Source organism: Colletes latitarsis, chromosome 14 (assembly GCF_051014445.1).
Source record: "Colletes latitarsis isolate SP2378_abdomen chromosome 14, iyColLati1, whole genome shotgun sequence".
NCBI lineage: Eukaryota > Metazoa > Arthropoda > Insecta > Hymenoptera > Colletidae > Colletes > Colletes latitarsis.
Window position 1 is genome coordinate 30,351,265 of NC_135147.1, and position 19,109 is coordinate 30,370,373.

At 41.2% G+C, this 19,109-nt stretch overlaps 5 protein-coding genes across 12 annotated transcripts; 2 read left to right on the forward strand and 3 right to left on the reverse strand.

The window, feature by feature from the left end:
• Positions 1-56: 56 nt before the first annotated feature.
• On the reverse strand, positions 57-1,535 carry Saysd1 (SAYSVFN motif domain containing 1). The gene is made up of 2 exons (XM_076781780.1): positions 1,091-1,535; positions 57-381 (listed from the first exon to the last, which is right to left on the reverse strand). The coding sequence occupies exons 1-2, from the start codon at positions 1,253-1,255 to the stop codon at positions 58-60; spliced, it is 489 nt and encodes a 162-aa protein (XP_076637895.1). The 5' UTR covers positions 1,256-1,535; the 3' UTR covers position 57.
• A 140-nt stretch (positions 1,536-1,675) lies between these two features.
• Positions 1,676-6,290, forward strand: LOC143350017 (L-asparaginase). Of its 2 annotated transcripts, none has more exons than XM_076781773.1 (9): positions 1,676-1,808; positions 2,682-3,000; positions 3,205-3,316; positions 3,393-3,507; positions 3,752-4,088; positions 4,609-4,923; positions 5,010-5,314; positions 5,400-5,573; positions 5,868-6,290. In XM_076781773.1, the coding sequence occupies exons 2-9, from the start codon at positions 2,853-2,855 to the stop codon at positions 6,219-6,221; spliced, it is 1,860 nt and encodes a 619-aa protein (XP_076637888.1). In that variant the 5' UTR covers positions 1,676-1,808; positions 2,682-2,852; the 3' UTR covers positions 6,222-6,290. The 2 variants fall into 2 exon arrangements, with proteins under 2 accessions (XP_076637888.1, XP_076637889.1); XM_076781774.1 differs by having other exon boundaries at positions 5,840-6,051.
• Positions 6,291-6,375: 85 nt separating this feature from the next.
• Positions 6,376-8,864, reverse strand: LOC143350023 (uncharacterized). The gene is made up of 5 exons (XM_076781782.1): positions 8,121-8,864; positions 7,317-7,524; positions 7,058-7,247; positions 6,798-6,969; positions 6,376-6,703 (listed from the first exon to the last, which is right to left on the reverse strand). The coding sequence occupies exons 2-5, from the start codon at positions 7,482-7,484 to the stop codon at positions 6,541-6,543; spliced, it is 693 nt and encodes a 230-aa protein (XP_076637897.1). The 5' UTR covers positions 7,485-7,524; positions 8,121-8,864; the 3' UTR covers positions 6,376-6,540.
• Positions 8,865-8,972: 108 nt separating this feature from the next.
• LOC143350020 (uncharacterized) lies at positions 8,973-11,832 on the forward strand. Its single transcript, XM_076781778.1, has 5 exons — positions 8,973-9,142; positions 9,359-9,444; positions 9,610-9,799; positions 9,861-10,002; positions 10,280-11,832. Exons 2-5 carry the CDS (start codon positions 9,359-9,361, stop codon positions 10,687-10,689), a joined length of 828 nt encoding a protein of 275 aa, XP_076637893.1. The 5' UTR covers positions 8,973-9,142; the 3' UTR covers positions 10,690-11,832.
• On the reverse strand, positions 11,081-18,841 carry LOC143350015 (transmembrane protein 8B). Of its 7 annotated transcripts, none has more exons than XM_076781763.1 (6): positions 18,636-18,841; positions 16,308-16,571; positions 15,947-16,224; positions 14,476-15,105; positions 13,140-13,992; positions 11,081-12,822 (listed from the first exon to the last, which is right to left on the reverse strand). In XM_076781763.1, exons 2-6 carry the CDS (start codon positions 16,487-16,489, stop codon positions 12,660-12,662), a joined length of 2,106 nt encoding a protein of 701 aa, XP_076637878.1. In that variant the 5' UTR covers positions 16,490-16,571; positions 18,636-18,841; the 3' UTR covers positions 11,081-12,659. The 7 variants fall into 7 exon arrangements, with proteins under 7 accessions (XP_076637878.1, XP_076637880.1, XP_076637876.1 ...); XM_076781765.1 differs by lacking the exon at positions 18,636-18,841 and adding an exon at positions 18,425-18,623; XM_076781761.1 differs by lacking the exon at positions 18,636-18,841 and adding an exon at positions 17,864-18,353.
• Positions 18,842-19,109: the final 268 nt, after the last annotated feature.

Below are 19,109 nucleotides of genomic sequence, written 5' to 3' on the forward strand. Positions count from 1 at the left end.
TATATGCTACTTCCGGTTACGATGAATAATATAAATCTAATATTTTGACAATTTATATTAACGTACGTTTCCTATACCATATCGTATTTCTCTTTCAAACTGTGAAGCGTCGAGCGTTCCTTCGATAGCTTTACAATCTGGATTAAAAACAGAATAAGCGCTAAGTTCTCCTAGCTTTTTTGGCCTTGAGTGAGTATTTAGCCAAATAAACATTAACGCAGACAAAACAAAATATACTGCTCCGAATTCAAATTTAATCATAATAATATATAAGGTGACCCATAGAAGGAAGTAGAGTAGGTACGTTACTTTCTGTATCACTGTATATCGTGATCGGTCTATGCTATCGTCTGAACAAGTGCTTTCCATATCCTGGACATCCTGCAAGCTTTTAATTCTTAATCATACCAATCTTGTGCCGCTATTTTCTAATAAATACTCCATCAAGTTTCGTTTAGAATAAACTTATTTGTTACACGTTACAGATTTGTTGGCTCAGTCCCTCGACCAAACGCGACATACCATGTATTAATATAGATTTAGTTTGACAACCCGAGTAAGAAACATCGTTTAAAGTCTTATTCGTTAAATGATATTTCTTTTTTTCTTAGGTTTTATTGTTTTATAAATAGGAATAATTGGTTAGAGATATAAATATAATTGACAATAGTCTTGTCGATGTTGTCACGAGTGTCGAATAAAGAATCGAGAATAAAAAAAAAAAAATTATAACCAATTACTACCTACATCTTATAAAAGTGTTTCTAACAATGAGCGACAATTCGATACGTGAAATTTCTAGTAATTATACTTGGAAAATTTAGGATCGGGAATAAAATCATTACCATTTTATAAATTCGGACAATTTTTTAAATGAGAAAAAATACCATTTCTGCGAATCGAGAGTGTTATACTCGATGTGTATAACGAATCGACTGGAATATGTTATTTCGCGTTTGGTCGACGGTTTATATTTATATTGAAATGTTTCCTTTATATAATTGACAATGTATTTATTTACATAAAAAGTATACGTCTCGTACTATTGTCGCGTCAAGTCCTTGGTATGGACTCGTTAACATAACCTTACCTCAACATCATCGAGAAACGTTGTTGTCAACGAATCCTTGATCGTTTCATCTCCGTTCCACGATGGAGGAATTTGTATTGTATTTTTAAAAATCTTTATCATCTCTTGTCTGCGTCTCTGACGTCTATAAGCATCAAGTTTTTCTTTTATATCGACCCCATACATGACGAACACGAACGTCAACTTGCTGGTTGATGGTTTGATTTGATGTAAGTAGAGTCAGGTTTGGTTAGAATATCAGATAAAGTTTGCGATTCGTTTTAGAAAGCGGCGTCTTTCAGTGCAATTATCGGGGCGCACATGTAAGAAAGTTAACCAATCGACGTTAAAACTTTATGTAAATTGAAATTGGTTCGTTTCGATGACATATGTATTTAGACGCGTATAAGACGAGAAACCGATTCCTGTGACATATGTACACGTATATGTAGAATGTATTTTAGACTGTAAGTACACGGTTTGAGAGACATCCCGAAGAAGAGCATATTTAGGATGAGGATTCCGCGATTAATGGAAATCTAAACGGGAAATCGACTTGGTAAAACGTCACGAGTCACTATCGATCGTAGAGCTTGTTCGTCATTTCCGGAAAGCTAGCAATTTTGCAAACCCAGGGAAAGAAACGTGAAATAGAAAGTCCAAGAGGCCCGTCCAACTACTCTAGTTTCTTAGATGTCGTGATTAAAATACGTCAGGGATCAGGATTTCCTGTCTTGTGGTACGTTAACTTTTTAATGTAGATATGTATATCCAGATAGTTTGTGTATCACGGTACGATAGTCGGTGATTATGACCGTAATCGAAACTCAATTTGGCTCTTAATGGCGCCTAGAGATGTAAATAGTGGATATTTATTAGGTTGATCGAATCGAATGAAATTTGATGTTGATAAAAAAACTAGCATAAGACATGGATCATGTATCGGTGACATTATACATATAAAGATCAGTAATATGTAAGCAGATAGCCGTTCGATATGTCTTGGACAATACCCCTTTTTATGAGTGAGGATTCCTCTATGAAAATGCATCGAACGACAAGTTTATTCCGTGCTTAGACTTACATAAAAGTTGACCAACGTTGATCTAATCTAACTCTTAACCCCTGGGGTCGTCGAGTTGTACGCGTTTCTCTATAATATTTGTGTCCGATTTGACAAATATCTCGGGGACAAATATGTATGTAGAAAAATTGCGAACGATATGAAAAAAATGGCCCGGTTAAAAATTCTGCGGTGTCGTATTGTGCTGTAATTGCAATTTGACCTTGTATATTTTTATTGTTGTAGCTGACACGAAGACGTTTTCGAAACTCTAGCTAAATGTAATTTTGTCGTTTAACTCGTTCCGGAGATAGGAACTAGCGTCATCCGATGATAACAGAAACATCGTGCTACCATTGCTCCTGTAATGTTTGTAAACAGTTTGATTATACATATTGGAAAAAGTTTCGATTCGGTATAAGTAAGGTGACAGAGTCGCAGAAAGATTATTCCGATGTGTAGAATGTCGGCCCGTGGCGTAGATCGGGCACGTTAACTTTCCAAAGCATGCATCGTATCCCTGTATCGTTCTGCTAATCATCTTTCTAGCAATGTACAGTACCTACGTATCTACGACGCATCAGTTTCGAAAGCACGGTCGCGTAAACGGCCTGATCGTCGAGCCATAGATTCGACCGAAAGAAATTGCATAACGAATCATTCCGAATAGAGAGCTTCGTCACGGTAACACGGTTTGTTGTGGACACGTGGAGCGACAGCATGTTACGTGTAAATAACGGAGGAATAACTATAGAAGAACGGAGGAAGAATAGTTTTGATCGTTTGGTCAGTGATAGTGACCGCGATGGACGTGTTTTGCTTATCTATACGGGCGGTACGATCGGAATGGTCAGGAATGAAAATGGAGGTATACGTACATACATATACATACGTAGATTTAAATTTAAAAATAAAAATTTTCTTTTCTTTTCTTTTCTTTTCTTTTCTTTTCTTTTGGATAATTAAGAAAAAAGAAAGGAAGAAATACAATAAATAATAGACTCTGTTTATTTCACGAGTTAATTAAACGTTATAGTTAATATAGTAATGTATGTATGTTGTTGCGTATCAGTTCTCGTACCCAAGTCGAACATTTTGGTGGAAAAGCTGCGAAACTACTCTGATATGCACGATCGGGAGTATGCGGAGGAACGATTCGGAGCTACGGGACCACTAGTACTTCCGTAAGTGCAGCTATAAAATTGCGCGACGTGGAAGAAAGATAAGTAAATGTGCCTCTAAAACGTTTTCTATTGTCAGAATTACCACGACGAAGAGCCGACGCGTAGTTTACAGTGTGTTGGAGTATCCGTCGCTTTGCGATTCTAGTAACATGACGATGGACGATTGGATTCGTATTGCCAATGATATTAAGGTAAGGATTTTCGATATCGATGTTTCAGACGCGATAAAATCGCAAGATCGGTGCCCGGGATAGTGTACGTATAGGAATAAAAGGTGGCTCTGTAATTTTCGAGTATCACGGTTCGATTTCTTAAAATAATTCTGTTGTGTTGTGCAGTTTGCTCGTAGGAAAGTTTGCGAAAAAATGTAGACGTAAGAGTTAATTTTTAAAATGAATTTCTCACAGGGAAACACGTATCTCTCTATTATTGTAGGAATCTTACGAGTACTTTGACGGGTTCGTTGTTCTCCATGGAACGGATACGCTGAGTTACACAGCGTCCGCCCTGTCGTTCATGTTCGAAGCACTGGATAAGACGATTATATTAACCGGTTCTCAGTTGCCAATTTTCGATACCAGAAGCGACGGTTTGTACAACATTATTTCCTCTCTGGTGATTGCCGGAAATTACAATATACCGGAAGTGTGCGTGTTCTTCGGTACGAAACTAATGAGAGGCAATCGGACCTGCAAAGTATCGGCCACGTCGTTCGACGCGTTCGACTCCCCAAATATTCCGCCTCTAGCCAAGGTCAACATCGATATCGAAGGTTAGCTATTGCCGATTGCCAATAAACTATTACTAATTCTGTGTAAATCGATCGATTATGGATTTTTATCGGCGAAAGATAAATCGAAATATCTGGTTATAACCAGACATTTTACGGTACGACGGTATACAGATGCGTTGCTGATAACATGTAAGTCGATAGGTATACGTGGTTCGTTCCGCTTAACGTTACGACGTCTCACACCCCTTCCGCCTGTTATTGTATCTAGGTATAGTTGCTCGTCTGCGAACTTGTCCTTTAATCTCTATCCCGTTTGACTTGCTCGTCGCGAGGGAAGCTATCGAGAGGAACCGCATTCATGACCCGACTGACATGTTCTCAGTAACGCATTACATACATACATACATATGTACATACATATGTACGTATGTATCTCGAGGCTTCGAAAAAATTTAAATAATCTCTCTTCTCGTTGTCTAATCTATCTCGAAGAGAACTACTACGTACTACTCGTAGACTCGATATCGCTTAACGTATGTCGCGATAAATGTATTTACAGTGAATTATCGAGCAATTTTTCGCTCTTGTACATTGGAAAAGTTTCGCTTGCACGCGTCTTTGAATAGAAACGTCGTGGTGCTTCGTATATTTCCAAGCATAACCACGAATCTGGTGAAGGCGTTCGTACAACCTCCGACCGAGGGTGTCGTGTTGCAGTGTTACGGTACCGGAAACTTGCCCTCGAACCTGTCGGATATTGTCCAAGAACTTTGCAACGCCACGAAACGCGGAATCATTATAGTGAACATTACGCAGTGCTTGACAGGCTGTGTATCAGAAACTTACGAATCTGCGAAGCAACTCAGGGAAGCTGGTAAGTCACGTCTTTAAAGCGCATTAAATATTGTATATGTAATAAGAAGAACCGTGTCACACACGATGTATACGTATAATGCGCAGGTGTGATATCGGGCTTTGATATGACATCGGAGGCAGCGTTGGCCAAACTAGCCTACGTGTTATCGAAGAAAGAATGGGACATGGAAACGAAACGGCTAATGATAGAAACGAATCTGCGCGGAGAATTAACGGCGGGACGATCGTCGTCGCTTAAAGATTTCGACCCGGTGGAAGGGATCGCGAGATCCTTGAGAATTTCGTCGACCGTAGAATTTGAGCAATTGCGTATGATACTGTTCCCGGCGATTTTCAACGCTGCTGTACTCGCGCGCGACCTTCCGAAGCTCGATGCTTTAACAAGATACGTAAGCGAACCGCTCCAAGTAAACATGAAAATACGCTGCTACCTATGTACCTACCTTTCAACTTGTTGGTCTGTTTTTGTTTCAGGGAGCAGATATCTCGCAGACAAACGCCGATGGTCGCACGGCGTTACACATTGCTTGTTGCGAAGGAGATTCGAACGTGGTGCGACGTCTTCTGAACATGGGTGCAAACGTTCGCATCAAAGATCGATATAATCGTACACCGCTTACCGACGCGATAGAGTACGATCACCACGAGGTAAAGTCTTATTTATTCTTCCTCGTTCTTCTCCTTTTCTTTAAATTACATATCGATATCGATGGGCATATAAAAAGTCCAATCTGACGAGTAGTTAGTTATCGAATGGAACGCATAACCATAAATAATTATTAGTTATTGATTCGAATGATTTATTGATTCGAAATGGTGCGTTAATTTTAAAATGAAATTACACGTATAGAGTATACAGTAGATAGATGTAAGAGTGAGGGAAAAAAGTGATAAAGATGCGACGGTATCCACAGCACAACGGAGATCGTTTAAAATTTTTAGATTATAAAGATGTTGCTGAAATACGGCGCTCACCTGCATGAAAACGCGTACCTGATAGGGGAGAAAATGTGCGCCGCAGCGGCGGTAGGAAACGTTAAGCGTCTAAAGTCGTTTCATTTCGCAAACGGGAATCTCTCGGAAAAGGACTTGTCCGGAAGGACGCCGTTACACTTGGCTGCGTTGCATAATAAGGTGCAAACGATCAAGTTCCTGCTGGATCATAATGTAGAAACGAACAGCTGCGACAAGATGGCCATGACGCCGTACGATGTCGCTAAGACGGCGGGTTCCGCTCAAGCAGAATCGTTGCTTCTTTCTACCAAGACATCGAATCTTTTATCGACCGTCCAGTGAAAATTACCAAACGAAACCAGTAAACCGATCGATGATTGTACCTTTGTAACGACAAGTGTTACAAGAGAAAGTAATCTATAAATAAAAACCATTTTCATCGATGCCCCGTTATTGATAGTATATGTATATGTACCAAACGGTCATCTCCTTAAACGCCATTATCGCTATTACACGATATGTATATGTAATTACCTACATACAAGTTTTCACCGAATATACATCCATAGATATTATAGTTTTAATACGTACTATAAAACGCGGCACGCGTGTTAAGATGAGTCGCTCGGCGTAGCGTAGATCGATAGACGGATCGAGTCCGTCAGACAACAATGCCAAACTCATTGATCATGGTCTTGAGGAGTTTGGCCGTGATCAGGCAGTCGTTGTAAATATTATCGCAATCGTCGTAATTTCCTTTTCGACCGGCGTTTATGGCCTCTTGAATAATCGTACCGTTCGTCACCTCCTTGAACCACTCGTGACTGTTTTTCAATCGATCGAAAGGCAAGTTAAAACAAACACGAGTAACGTTCATTCCGATAGGATTATTGCAATATACGTATACGTAGGTAGTACCTCGATAATCCATCGATTATTTTCTCTATACTCGTCGGATTTTCCGCATGCGCGGCGACCGAAACGATCGAGCAAACGACTCGTTGCATACACGGAGCCACGTAATTGTTACCGAATACCATATCGTTGATGGTGCTTTTCATTTCCGACCAATGCTCCTTCTCCTCCGATCCTGTACGAGTTTTGCATAACCATCTAAGTACATGCCAAGACGAATCGTTTCGAATCGGCCGCCTCCTCTCTATCGTTTATTTACTTACGATAATTCAGCTGCTGGCTACTATGAGTTTTCGAAAATAGAGGCGTAACCACGCTAAGCAGGCCAGTTAACAGTCCAACTAATCCTACAGTTTTTGTGTTTACGTGAACCAGTGGCGAGGCTTGGCCGTGTTCCCCGTTTCTATGATGGAGCGGTATCGAGACGAAGGGAATGGTTACGGCCCAATCGATCTGAAACATTATTTTCAACGAACAAGCAAATTCAAGTTAGTATCAACAATCTTTCGTCTTACAACTTACACTAAGCTTTTCTTCCTCCGAGTTCAAAGAGACTAATCCTTCCTTCGAACTATCGCTGAATGTTTTAGCGCGAGTCCTTCGTGTCTTTGAGTCGTCTCTATCGGCGGCGGCCGGATCCGTCGTTGCTTTACAAGCGAGCAACGCGAACAGAAGGAACAGCTTCAACATGTTTGTCGTCAATTATATCGTTCTCCTCTACCTTTCATTCCTAAAATATGTAGAAATCGTTGGACCGATTTTATTTCCGATTTTTACGTACATTAAAAACTTTCGAAAAACGAATTCTCCACTATTTCTGCATAAATGTATTTTAAACGATTAGAAAGGCAATCTGGAGCGTATACATACTACGTACAGGGTGTTCGGCTACCCCTGGGAAAAATTTTTAAGGAGAATTCTAGAGGGCAAAATAAGACGAAAATCAAGAATACCAATTTCTTGATCAAGGCTTCGTTAAACAGTTATTAACGAATTTTTTTCTCGAAAATGCGCAACATTTCGGGGGTATGTCTACTGACCAACAAACGATTGTAATTGATCCGCGCTACCGAAAATTATTTTTCCAGAACGATTTGAAATTTTTCAATTTAATTGTTAATAACTTTTTAATTTTCGTCTTATTTTTACCTCTAGGATACTCTATTAAAATTTTTCCCAGGGTTGGCCAAACACCCTGTATATGTAAACTACAAGTAACGACGATAGAAAGCCGAGAAAGAGTGTAACAGCCTGCTGGTAGTAACGTACATTTAAAAAAAAAACTTTAAATCGTCCGCACTTTATCGATATTTTTCCAATACTTACGTGTACGCCGCCGGTGATGAATCGACTAATTGTAGGTGAGTGCAAAAATACGTGTGGCGAATCTTTGATCCTGTTGGCAGTTTTTGTACAAAAACGGAGGTAGTGGGTGCCCGTCGGCAAATAGGAAATTTTCACCGGTGGAATTAACGAACCTAAAAGAGATTTCTGGTCAAATTACTGTCGCGAAACTAACCATTCGCTGTAGCTATTATGCCAGTCACCGTTACGGTTAAAAACTCTGTAGATTTGCGCTTACAATTCCATGTTTCGTAATTGCGTTTATTTGTACCCGCGCGTTTCGTTATTTTCACGGTGAGAAGAACCTCATCTAGCTCGCGTTTCAGCAGACTCGTATGCAGTTACATATTACCTTTCGCTTATTTTAAAGAAACTGCTAGTTGATAGTTTTTAAAGAAGGAAACGGTAATAGAATCCTCTAGGAACGAACGGCTATTGTTAACGTTGTAAGATTTAGGTGACTATAGACAACCAAGAATGTCTTTTAAAAGAGACCACCAATCGGTGCTCCACCAGACTGAAAATATTTCAATGAATATCATCGGGAGGTTAAACGGGAGACACTGGAAGCATTTTTTAATTTATGTGTGCACTCGTATGCAGAGTTTATGTGTGCAGTCGTCAGACGTGTACGGGATCTGACTTTCGTAAATTTTCCAAGGCAAACTGCAGAACGAATTACTCGTGTAAAAATCAGCCAGACGCGAATGAAACGAACCCACTCACTCTAGTATACATACGTAGTTTCGCGAGGTCTCGCATCCAATAGTTAATCTTTTCATTTACCGTTTTTATCAAAGATACATTAATGCTCGAATTACACAGATTCGCCAATCACGGCAATTATTCCCGGCGGCCGTCCGCCGCTCTGTTCCATCAGGAGAGACGAAAGAGTCACGCACCGTGATAACAACGTCCCCATGAGAATCCAACAACGAAAGCGAAACCACCGGGTCCAATTATGTCCACGGTTCGTCGTGTCGTGACCACGACCGACCAACAGAGTAGGTGTATCGCTATATATTCGAGAAATCACCTTCGTGTCGTTCAGTTTCTGCGAAACCGAATCATACGACAGTCTATCAAACATTCGTTTGCTCTTATTTGCTTGCCCTGAACAAGGTACAGTTTAGGTCTGGCTCGGTGATAAACCAAACTTTTACTTTCGTAATTTTCGTACCTAGTTTTCTTTCATTCACGTATCTTTTCATTTTTCACAGATGTCGAGAAATTTTCGAAACTTTGTTTTTCTGCTTTTGTCTGGGACAACGGTCGTCAGAAGTAGTCCGAGACTCGTCGATGGAGGGTAAGAAGAATATCCGTTTAGGATCGGTTCATTCAACTCAAAGGAAACATATTTATTGTTTTCTTTAAACGGAATCTTTTAGTTTTTCCTCGATTTTGTCGATTTTCTGAGGAATTTATTGGTAACAGGAAACTTTCGTAGTAAATAAATTAGCATTTCAAACAGATTCATTCCGAGTTCTATGATTTACTTGGAGGAGAGCCGAAAGTCACCCGCAGAGCAACCAACTATGCCATCCCAGGTCGATCTACGAAGCGAAACGACGATGAAACGCGACGACACGAATGCCAATGATATCACGAACCGCATTCAAGAACCTCGATTTGGTTTCACCAACATTGCCAGTACAGGGAGCGTGAGTAGCCATCGTCGCGTATCAAAATAACATCGTTTACTTGCAATTAAAATGATTATAGGGTTACGGAGCGTCAACTTATGCGCCAGCAAAAATAGACCTGGGTGGACTGTTACTCGGCGCAATCATCGGAGTAGGTTCAATCCTAATCATACCCAAATTGTTGTATGTCCTCTCCGGCACCTATGGTCACTATGCAAGAAGTAAGTAAATATCATTCGCTAATTCGTTCGTAAAATTTTAAACGCAAATGTACGTATAAACTAAACGACCATCTTTTAAATACGCATAGCGCAAATGCCAGTATGCTGGTGACATTGTCCTGGTCTTTTCGTGGTGTCTAGCAAAAAGTGTCGTAGCGCAATATAATATGCATGTATACGTATAAATACGTGCAATGATAATGTTTGCCAATAGGAAACAGCGATATCGTGTCGCGTGGTATATTCATTTTTACACACCGACACTGTTTAATTGTAGGCGAGGAAAACGGTGTTTCCGAAATTGTAACCAAACTGGACGACGTTTTGGCTCGTCACGGTATCGACTCGACCTCCTGTATGCAACGTGCTGTGTGTAGCTACTCGCAACGAGCAGCAGCGTCATCCACCAAAGAGGCGAAACAGCTCGACGACGATCAACAGGACGAACAAGTCTCGTCGTTGGATCGAATGGTCGATGCGATAACAACGAATCGGATATTTCGTACGGCCATGGAAGGAACAGCGATACAGGAAGCGGTGGAAGCCGGAAGAACCGGTCGAAATTGTTCAAAGTCTTATCCTCACTGTGGCTTTTCCATGGAAACGATCTTGTCCCTTGTCTCGAATCTGATGACCGCTGTTGCCGCGGTAAACGCAGTACCATCGACGACAGCCACTCTATCCTGAACGTTCTAACCGACAAATATGTAAAAAACATACGTAATTCGCGTATCTACGATCAACGTTTCGTTTTTCGAAACTTGACAAGACTTGTATGGTTAAAGCAGGCTTCTCTAGAAATCTTTGCAAGTTTAAAGTTTCTTTCTTATTCGTTGATGAAAAATATCTATAGAATTGTGATTAAATGATTGTAATAATACGTTAACGCCCTACGACGTAGCGGATTTCGGACACGTTGGTGTACGGTTCCGTTCGATTAAACGTAGCTCGTAGATTCTCTATCGTAACAATTAATGACCAGTTCCGGATGGAGCGACGTACTTTAGAAGCGTAAGCAAAATAGTTGCAGGCAACTCCTCGACGATTTACTAATTAAAACCAGATTCATACCCAGACATCCAGACTGTACGTTGCTTTTTATTTCACCGTCTTACACTAGCGTAAACAAAGATAAAAGTGAAATTCCACGGGCATAAAGCGAACAGGGTCGTTACTCTGTGCACTTTTGCGCGCAATCCTGACCGTCTAGGTAGAGGTACTTTCCTCCAATCGCTATCCTATGTATCGCTACATACAGTTATTTTCTTTTTTCACAGTTATCGCGCGAGCCAAACAGAACCGTACCAAGATAATTACACGGTGCAACAGTTTTCAATCTAAATCGCTTGTTGGCGCATTCTTGACTCATTGTCCAGAATCGATAGAAGAAATACGATGAATTGTTTAAGACCCGCACGATCGGTAAGTTTATCCGATTCGTTCTACTCGTGAAAATCAAACGTCTAATCTCTTATCTTTTTATCGTTTATCGAATTTTCTCATCCCGAATGTGGATTTTATTTCATTTACGAATTACGTATATATCCCTTTCACCGACGATACATACCCACGCATCACTTTTAAACGAGGAAAGCATGTACAATCCAGTTGAACGTGGCGTCGCGTCGCTACGACTTTCGATATATGTAGATACAATAATCTTCTACAGCGTATAGAAATATATTGGTTTTTTTTTTTTCTTAAGGCGCATGTATACCTCGCGTAACGGCCCCATTTCATAGAAACGTAACACGTATTCTACTTAATAGATATCGAGGTGCGATTCCTCGAAAGACTCGAGATTACGATTAACACATCGTAAAGCGTTACGGATACAAGGAATTTCGTTTCTGCATGAAAAAATAGTGGATATTCCTTGTACAGGTATGTACGTATTCTAGAAATTCTTTGGTCTTTAGCTAGATAGTTGCTAACCAGAGCCGTGACAAGTCGAGGATAAAAGAAGCACGTATCTCTGGACGTCATGTTATCCGAATGAAACCTGACGCGTTTAACGATGAAAGAAACAATTTATTTAATATGTAATGTTTCGTAGTAAATTTTTATTTTCTCCATAGAACCTTTTCGATTCTTTTGTCCGACTAGTCCCCTTTTAACACGCAATAATAAAATGCCTACATATGATACCTAGACTCACGGCCCTGCTTGCATCAAATCTTTAAACAATATACATATACATATACATGTTCCCAGGGGTGGCTGAACACCCTGTATAAATATACATATATGTATATATAATGTTCGAGTTAATAAACTCAATAAATACAAGTCATCGAGTATCTGGATAAATTTTTCTGCCAGAATGCTCTTACTCGGCGATAAACATATCTTAATAGATGACAGGATGTTGGTTAATAACACCAACTCAGTTACAATTGTTACCGTTGTTAAATTCATATTGCTCGTCGAATGTATTTAGACGTTGAATATACACTTGTATCTATGAGCATTCTTAAAGTTTTATAAGAATAAGATCTCTGATATCTACAACATACGTTCGATGCCTACGCAATAGCCTACGAGCACCGTTGATCGCTACAAACATTCTTTGTACCTGTTTATTTTGTCAAATTGGCAACGAGTTTGTTTGTGATAATTTATACTTTTCACAACTCTACTTTCCTCTTCTCTACTAATCATTTCATATATTGCCGTTTTGGTAAGAGCAATACCACTCCTACAGCAACGCACACGTGCCACAAACTATGAACGATGTAATAATTCCTTCGCGTCTGCAGAAATGCATAGCAGACAAGACCAAGAGAGACTAGAAGAAGTCCAGCCGGGAAATAAATACTTCTGCGAACAGAAATATTACGCTGTATAAAACGATGCACCAACGAACAAAAATACATATACATATATGATTCGGCCTTTTTAATATACACGATCTCTTATCTAAAATTTTTAAAAGAGGAAAACGTTTCGCGAAAAAGGTCGCAAGTTTTGCTGTGCAAGAAGAGATCTCGTCCGCGCGTAAAAAGATTTCCATTCTCCATGTTTGAAAGTTGAAATTGTATCTGAAAGGACTTGAATTGAGAAGCAACAGTTTCAGATAAGAGATTACGTATGTACAAGTCTGGTCGTGTCTACTGGAAAGCAAACTAATTACATACCTGTAAGGACGCGAAGGATAACGAACAGTGGCTCTCCTCTTACATCTAACGCCCCAGGAAAGCCCGATCAAAACAGAGCCCGTAATGGCGGGCAAAAGAAAGACCCAGAGAGCGGTACGGTCCATTTCGGCGCTCATGGCGAGGATAACGGCCCCGGCTATCTGACAGAAGGCGGTGAGTTTCGGTCCGAACGAGGCCATCGCCACCAACGTTACCCAGATCGACAAAAGTGCGTTGAAAAAGTCGCAGAATTGCAAGACGCTCAATCTCATGATACACACGCTGTAAACGTCCTCCCCGGCTTCGCAGGCATGGTAGAAGGTTGAAAAGAACATGACGGCCGCGTAAACAATCGCCTCTGTAAAGTATTCTCTACGCACCGCTACATAGATCGATCCAACAAATGCTAGATTGCTAAAGGTGAGCAGTACCACGCGGATGATCAAGTCACTGTTACCGAGAACGTAAGTGTCATCGGCGCAATCGAAGCCTCGGTACGCGCCAGAACAATGGCACGCAGCGAACACGAACCCTCCGCTCATGTAGTGCATGCACTTGCCGCGGGAATTGCACCGGCCGTCGATACACGGCAAAGAAGAGACACGGCTCTCGATTCTGGCATCGCAGGGACTCATGCAATCACAATCCTCGCATGCAGTACCGTTCAGACAACTCGCGATACACTGGCAACTTTCCTCGGCACAGAACGCTCTCAAGCTTACATGCCAGATACCCGGCTCCGGAAATGGAACGTGGAGGACGGCTGGTCCTGTGGAATTTACGTAAATGTCTGCCGCGGTTGTATTCTCCGTACGCGTACATCCTCCACTGGCAGTGATGTTTGAGTAATAACCTGTACAGTAAAGAAAATTTTATCAATAACCTGTCAATTTTTCTTCGCTTTTTACATAGATATGTAAGTGCCGCGAAACAAGAGAATTTAGGACAACCGGTACGGTACGCAGTTTGGTTGTTAACGCTGCTCGCTGGCTGGTTGGTTGGCTGGCTGGCTGGCTGGCTGGCTGGCTGGCTGGCGTACCGTACCGCTTGGTGCACGTTCGATGCGGTAAATTAACGACGCGGTAACTAGACACCAAGGTGATTACGATACGACACGACGAACGATGGTGTCAACAGCGTACAAGAACAATTTATCGATCGCACCGCTACTCAAACTAGGACCTTAAATCCGGCCGGAGAAATACATACGGCGTGTGTACCGACATGAAAAAAAAAAAAAAAAATCCCAGTTCACGGATATTAAATGAAATGAAATCTGTAGACGTCTCGGTTTAAATTACGGCCGAATTTGCAGGATCTTCCTGAATCTGCTGACCTAAGGAAATGCATGCGACGACAACGATACTCTTCTTCTCGTTCTCCGCAACGTCGACCAGTTTGAAGCCTAGAGTCAGCGTTCCACCGACATCGTACACTCGACCAATTTCGAAGCTAAGGACGGACAGAATGTCTGCGGTAAGATTGAATGCCGACGGCTTCGTGCCGTTCTCTCTGAAATGTTCGTAATCAAAGAGGAAGAAGTTGGGCAACGATTTCCTCATCAAATTCACCGATTTCACTTGGCCCGTCTCGACGGAAGAACTGTCGGTCAACTGCAAAGACACGTTCGACGATTCGCCTGAGAGCAATCGAAGAGTCACGTAGTGAAAAGCATCGGAGTAAGGCTTGAAGAAGACGGTAGCATTGGTGGTATTCACAATCATCCCCGCGAGATGATCCTCCGCGGTCACGTGAACCGCGATCTTGCACTCTTCGCCACAGCTCGACTTCAAAGATAGACTAGAGTCGAGAAACTCGTCGGAAATGAGTAACTGCATCACGGCGGAATCCACGGTTTCGTTCATATGAACCTCGTACTTGAATTTTCGATCCATCAAGGACACTATTGACGCCGATTCTAAGAGTAATTCAGCGTCCAGTACCGTGTCGCAAGACGCGCCAAGACCTACAAATAAGTACACTTGTAGTTTATAGACAAGGTGCCGGGAATAAATGAGATAAACGTCTAGGCCGGGGATGGGGGATGATCGGTGGTCTGCAGTTTGCGAATCTTGGTTGTAATTTCTTATTTTGCTGAAACATACGACAACTTTCTCCCCTATAGGAGAAAACCCAGTGTGTGGTACATGAGACGCGATATAGGAAAAAATTCCCCATCCCTGCCTGGTCCAGGACATGTAGGAGATAGGTACTCGGGAAAAAAGAAAGAAAAAGTAAACACAAGTCTCGATAAACTTGGGCCAATAATAATATCTTTCGATACACGATAGCTGCCAAAAATTTCGAAAAGTTGATTATATAAATTTTGAAAAAGATCAAAATGAATGTTTTATGGTCGAAATTTGTGGCAGCAAATGTACATAATGTTGTATGTTACCTCAGGAGCCAGCAATAGAAATGTTATCGGCCGTTAACGTACCGAACGTTTCTTGTAGACGAGAATATCCGTAACATTTGATAAGGAAAAATGTTACAAAAATTTAAAAGAAATAACGGTCCGACATGTGTTTATTAATAGTTTGCCGTTCGTTTCGACGAGTAGTATCATTCGTGTGCTTGAACTTTGACTCCACCATTTTTCAACTCACCCTGTGTAAGATATCTTTATACAATACGTCCCACTAGAAACTGGCTACCTTAATGTCCTTGTCGTTTTAAACGTAACGGGGAAATTCGAGTTAATAGGGAATGCACGCACCATCTCGAATAGAGAAGATATTAAGACGGGATACCGTGTATGTAATAATTTGAAAAAAATATCGATGCCTAATGGAAGAAATAGTTACCTTGTTGAGTAATTTTTCCATTGTCAGGATCCGTCCAAGATCGAAAAGCAATCGCGTACCAATCACCTGGCGAGGGTGCCTCGATTTTAATCATATACTCGTCGCCGTTGCTTTCCATATTTAGAGAATAGTATCGACGTCTTCCTTTCATTAGTTTCGCGGCTATCTTGGCACCATCCGGACGGACGAACGGCAAGCTGCCAGACTTCAAAAACAGGGAGACATTTCGCGACGAGCATCTACCTATTCCTCCAGTTTTCTCTTCTTTTACAGTAAACCTGAAATAGGCGTAAGTTAACACTCTCTATCATTTAATACGGTTTGTCGCACAATTCGGCCGGGTCGTATATGTATTATTTACTTGAATGCTGCCGCGACAGTGCAGTCTGGTACGTTGAAGTGGACGATCGAAATGTGACGGTAGGCGTAATAATCGTCGAGAACGTTGTTCGATCGTTGAGCGACCCGCTCGAGTTTGCCACAGAGTCCTTGTTGTATCGCAAATATCCATACCAACGGAAATACTAATACGCTGTCCCGCATATTATAGATCCTACGATCCGCCACATAACAAACTACCTCTTTGGCTATTAGCCCGGTAGAAGAAGTCTTGTACTCGATTGTCCTGCGTAAAATATCAAATTACGACATTTACGACACCACATTTTCACATATTACGCTTGTAAATACCAAATTTCATAATAATTAGAATCATCGTTTGTATCTACGGAGCAAGAAACCCAACGAATAATCGATCGATCGATAAACGTTTTCTCGCGATTCATAGAACATAGAATGCATTACAAGTCTAATCGGCTCGCGAGATATACATGTATGTAGAGGGACGGAACAGCGTCTCACCGGTGGCGCGGCAACGAGCTAATATTCCAATTTGCGATTATTCCTACCGAGGAAATGAAGCCTAACAGGATCCACAGTTTCGCGCTTGGCCACTGCCGCCGAGACTCGTTTCAGACACTGCGAACAAGATTCTATACGATACGCGTAACCAAATAGGTCAGATTCCATTGCTAAATTGCGCGCTTCCTGTGCTTGGAAGAACCGATAGCTGCTTATCTGACCGCGTTATCAAACCTTCCATTCTTTTTAAACAGTTTTTCCTTGTTACCCCCGCCTCGGGTAGAAATCAGAAAATCAACTACGCGAAATCGATGGTTTCACTGTTTAGCTTAAAAACGTTATATCACATCTATTTCGATCGAACAAACGACACCTCCATAGATCGTACCGCTCTTTGTTTCAATCGCTCGCTCGTTCGCATATCTTCCAACAGATCCGCTGTACCGTAGATACGCGTCATTACGGAACAATCTCGTCAGAGACACGAGACGCTTATAATCGCTTACTTTAAAAACTGGAACAAAGATTAATTATCGTGTTTCGTGGCCACTCTGCAAGATTACGATATTAAAATTGCGACGGCGTATCAACAACTGTGTCTGTTATCTATCAACGTGCATTTATCTTCAATTAACGTTCGCCTGTGACCATTTTAGACCAAGTCTGTATGGCTGTGCAAACAAGCAGATTCAAAGCAACGTTTTCGCGTGCTGCCGTTTTTATTTATTAATTCGTCAAGTTGCCGATATATCGGAGATTAGTCTTAATCGCGGAAAAGTGTAAATAAAAGTATGGTTTCTTTACCGCGTCGGTGACGCGTTTCTTCCAAACTTTTTATTTTCTTATTGCGAACTTGGCTGATGCATTTCATACATGTATCTCGCTTCGACTCGTACTTTGCTACATCTGTAAACTTGTAAAGGTTAAACGGACAAGCTTGAAGAAGATTGGACGAATACCTTGTCAAAACTCGAGATGGATAAAATTTAATCTTTTAAGATTTAGTCTAAACCTAAACATCGATCTAGCAACAAGTGGCTTCTAGGCTATCTGAACTGCGTTTCGCAGCCAATCAAAGTTAGCGCGGGAATATCACCAACCGTCTGCCGAATATTTCCGATAATGTTAGTCAAACGAGAGTCGAGAGTCTTGCTTGCGCGTTCCTGGTTGAGCATACTCTCGCCAAGATATTGTTTGTTAAAGAGTCGATAGATAGATGGTCTGTGTTTGATTCGCGTTCACGGGTCTAGGAAAAAACGACACTCCCGAGTAAAAGTTCGAACCTCACTAGACCCGCTTGTCGCAGTATTTTTCCGTTGGCTTATCAACGGATGTAACATTGATCAGGCGACTTTGCGTGAATGCATACAACGAATGTCAAAACAATGGTCCGTTTCGTTCTTGCTATGCAAATTCTGATCTTACCCATCGTCTCGTGACTTTGGTTCATTCACTTTTCTATTTGTCGCAATCGTTTCTTCCCTCTTTTTTTATTTTACAATCAATCTCCCCGTAACATGTACATATATTCTCTTATCTAAAAAATTTACTACCTACGATCGTGGATCTACTCTAATCCGTTATCCGTTTGCTAAACTGCAAAACGTACATACTTACTATGCTCTCGACCGAATAACGTAACGATAATTTCCTCTTTACTAAATAATTATCTGTAACGTGACGCGACGTATTTGCCCGTTTCTCTCTAACGTTAACATTTCACTCAACTATATGTACACGTATATTTATTTTCTTAATTTCACAAGTACGTCACGGTTCTATCTCGTCGGATGTACATTAATTTTTTACTCTCACTATAAACACGTACCGAGAACTCGTAGGAACACGTGGTCGCTTTGACAGCTATTCCCGGTCTCGGGTGAAAGAGCGCGTTCGTAGCTGCTCGGCGAACTGAAAATCCCCGGGAGGTGTTTATCGATCGTTCTACGTAAAGAGATTCGCGCCACGATTCGCTAGCGAATGCGTTAAGGACAGAGGAACAGTTGCACCGAGTATATGTATGTAGAACTTTATGTGTTCTGAATTCACGCTGCCAAATATAGAGAGAGGGAAAAGCAAATTAACGGAGAAGGGGAGGATGCGATTTCCAGTGATTTAACATTTCACATCTAATCGGTCGTTTAATGCTAAATTAGAAGAAAACGTCACGGTATCAAGCGAGGCGCAAATCCCACACGTGGTTCGATCATCTTAACTCGCACCATACTCCTTCCGACATTCTTAAATCCTGCTCACTTTAGAAAACTCAACCTAGTCTTTTTCAATCGTATCGAAAATTAAA

Bases quoted from the DNA above. Each gene is read 5' to 3' on its own strand.
- LOC143350020 (XM_076781778.1), top strand. From the start codon at position 9,359: ATGTCGAGAAATTTTCGAAACTTTGTTTTTCTGCTTTTGTCTGGGACA. The intron at 9,445-9,609 runs GTAAGAAGAATA...CATTTCAAACAG, and splicing joins CCGAGACTCGTCGATGGAGG to ATTCATTCCGAGTTCTATGA. The intron at 10,003-10,279 runs GTAAGTAAATAT...GTTTAATTGTAG, and splicing joins CTATGGTCACTATGCAAGAA to GCGAGGAAAACGGTGTTTCC.
- Saysd1 (XM_076781780.1), bottom strand. From the start codon at position 1,255: ATGTATGGGGTCGATATAAAAGAAAAACTTGATGCTTATAGACGTCAG. The intron at 382-1,090 runs GTAAGGTTATGT...AAAAGCTTGCAG, and splicing joins CGTTTCTCGATGATGTTGAG to GATGTCCAGGATATGGAAAG.
- LOC143350015 (XM_076781761.1), bottom strand. From the start codon at position 17,982: ATGCTCAACCAGGAACGCGCAAGCAAGACTCTCGACTCTCGTTTGACT. The intron at 16,225-16,307 runs GTAAATAATACA...CGCCTATTTCAG, and splicing joins ACTGTCGCGGCAGCATTCAA to GTTTACTGTAAAAGAAGAGA. The intron at 15,106-15,946 runs GTAACTATTTCT...ACTTATTTGTAG, and splicing joins TGGAAAAATTACTCAACAAG to GTCTTGGCGCGTCTTGCGAC.
- LOC143350017 (XM_076781773.1), top strand. From the start codon at position 2,853: ATGTTACGTGTAAATAACGGAGGAATAACTATAGAAGAACGGAGGAAG. The intron at 4,089-4,608 runs GTTAGCTATTGC...ATGTATTTACAG, and splicing joins GGTCAACATCGATATCGAAG to TGAATTATCGAGCAATTTTT. The intron at 5,574-5,867 runs GTAAAGTCTTAT...TAAAATTTTTAG, and splicing joins TAGAGTACGATCACCACGAG to ATTATAAAGATGTTGCTGAA.
- LOC143350023 (XM_076781782.1), bottom strand. From the start codon at position 7,484: ATGTTGAAGCTGTTCCTTCTGTTCGCGTTGCTCGCTTGTAAAGCAACG. The intron at 7,248-7,316 runs GTAAGTTGTAAG...ATAATGTTTCAG, and splicing joins CGGAGGAAGAAAAGCTTAGT to ATCGATTGGGCCGTAACCAT. The intron at 6,704-6,797 runs GTACTACCTACG...ATTGAAAAACAG, and splicing joins ATAATCGATGGATTATCGAG to TCACGAGTGGTTCAAGGAGG.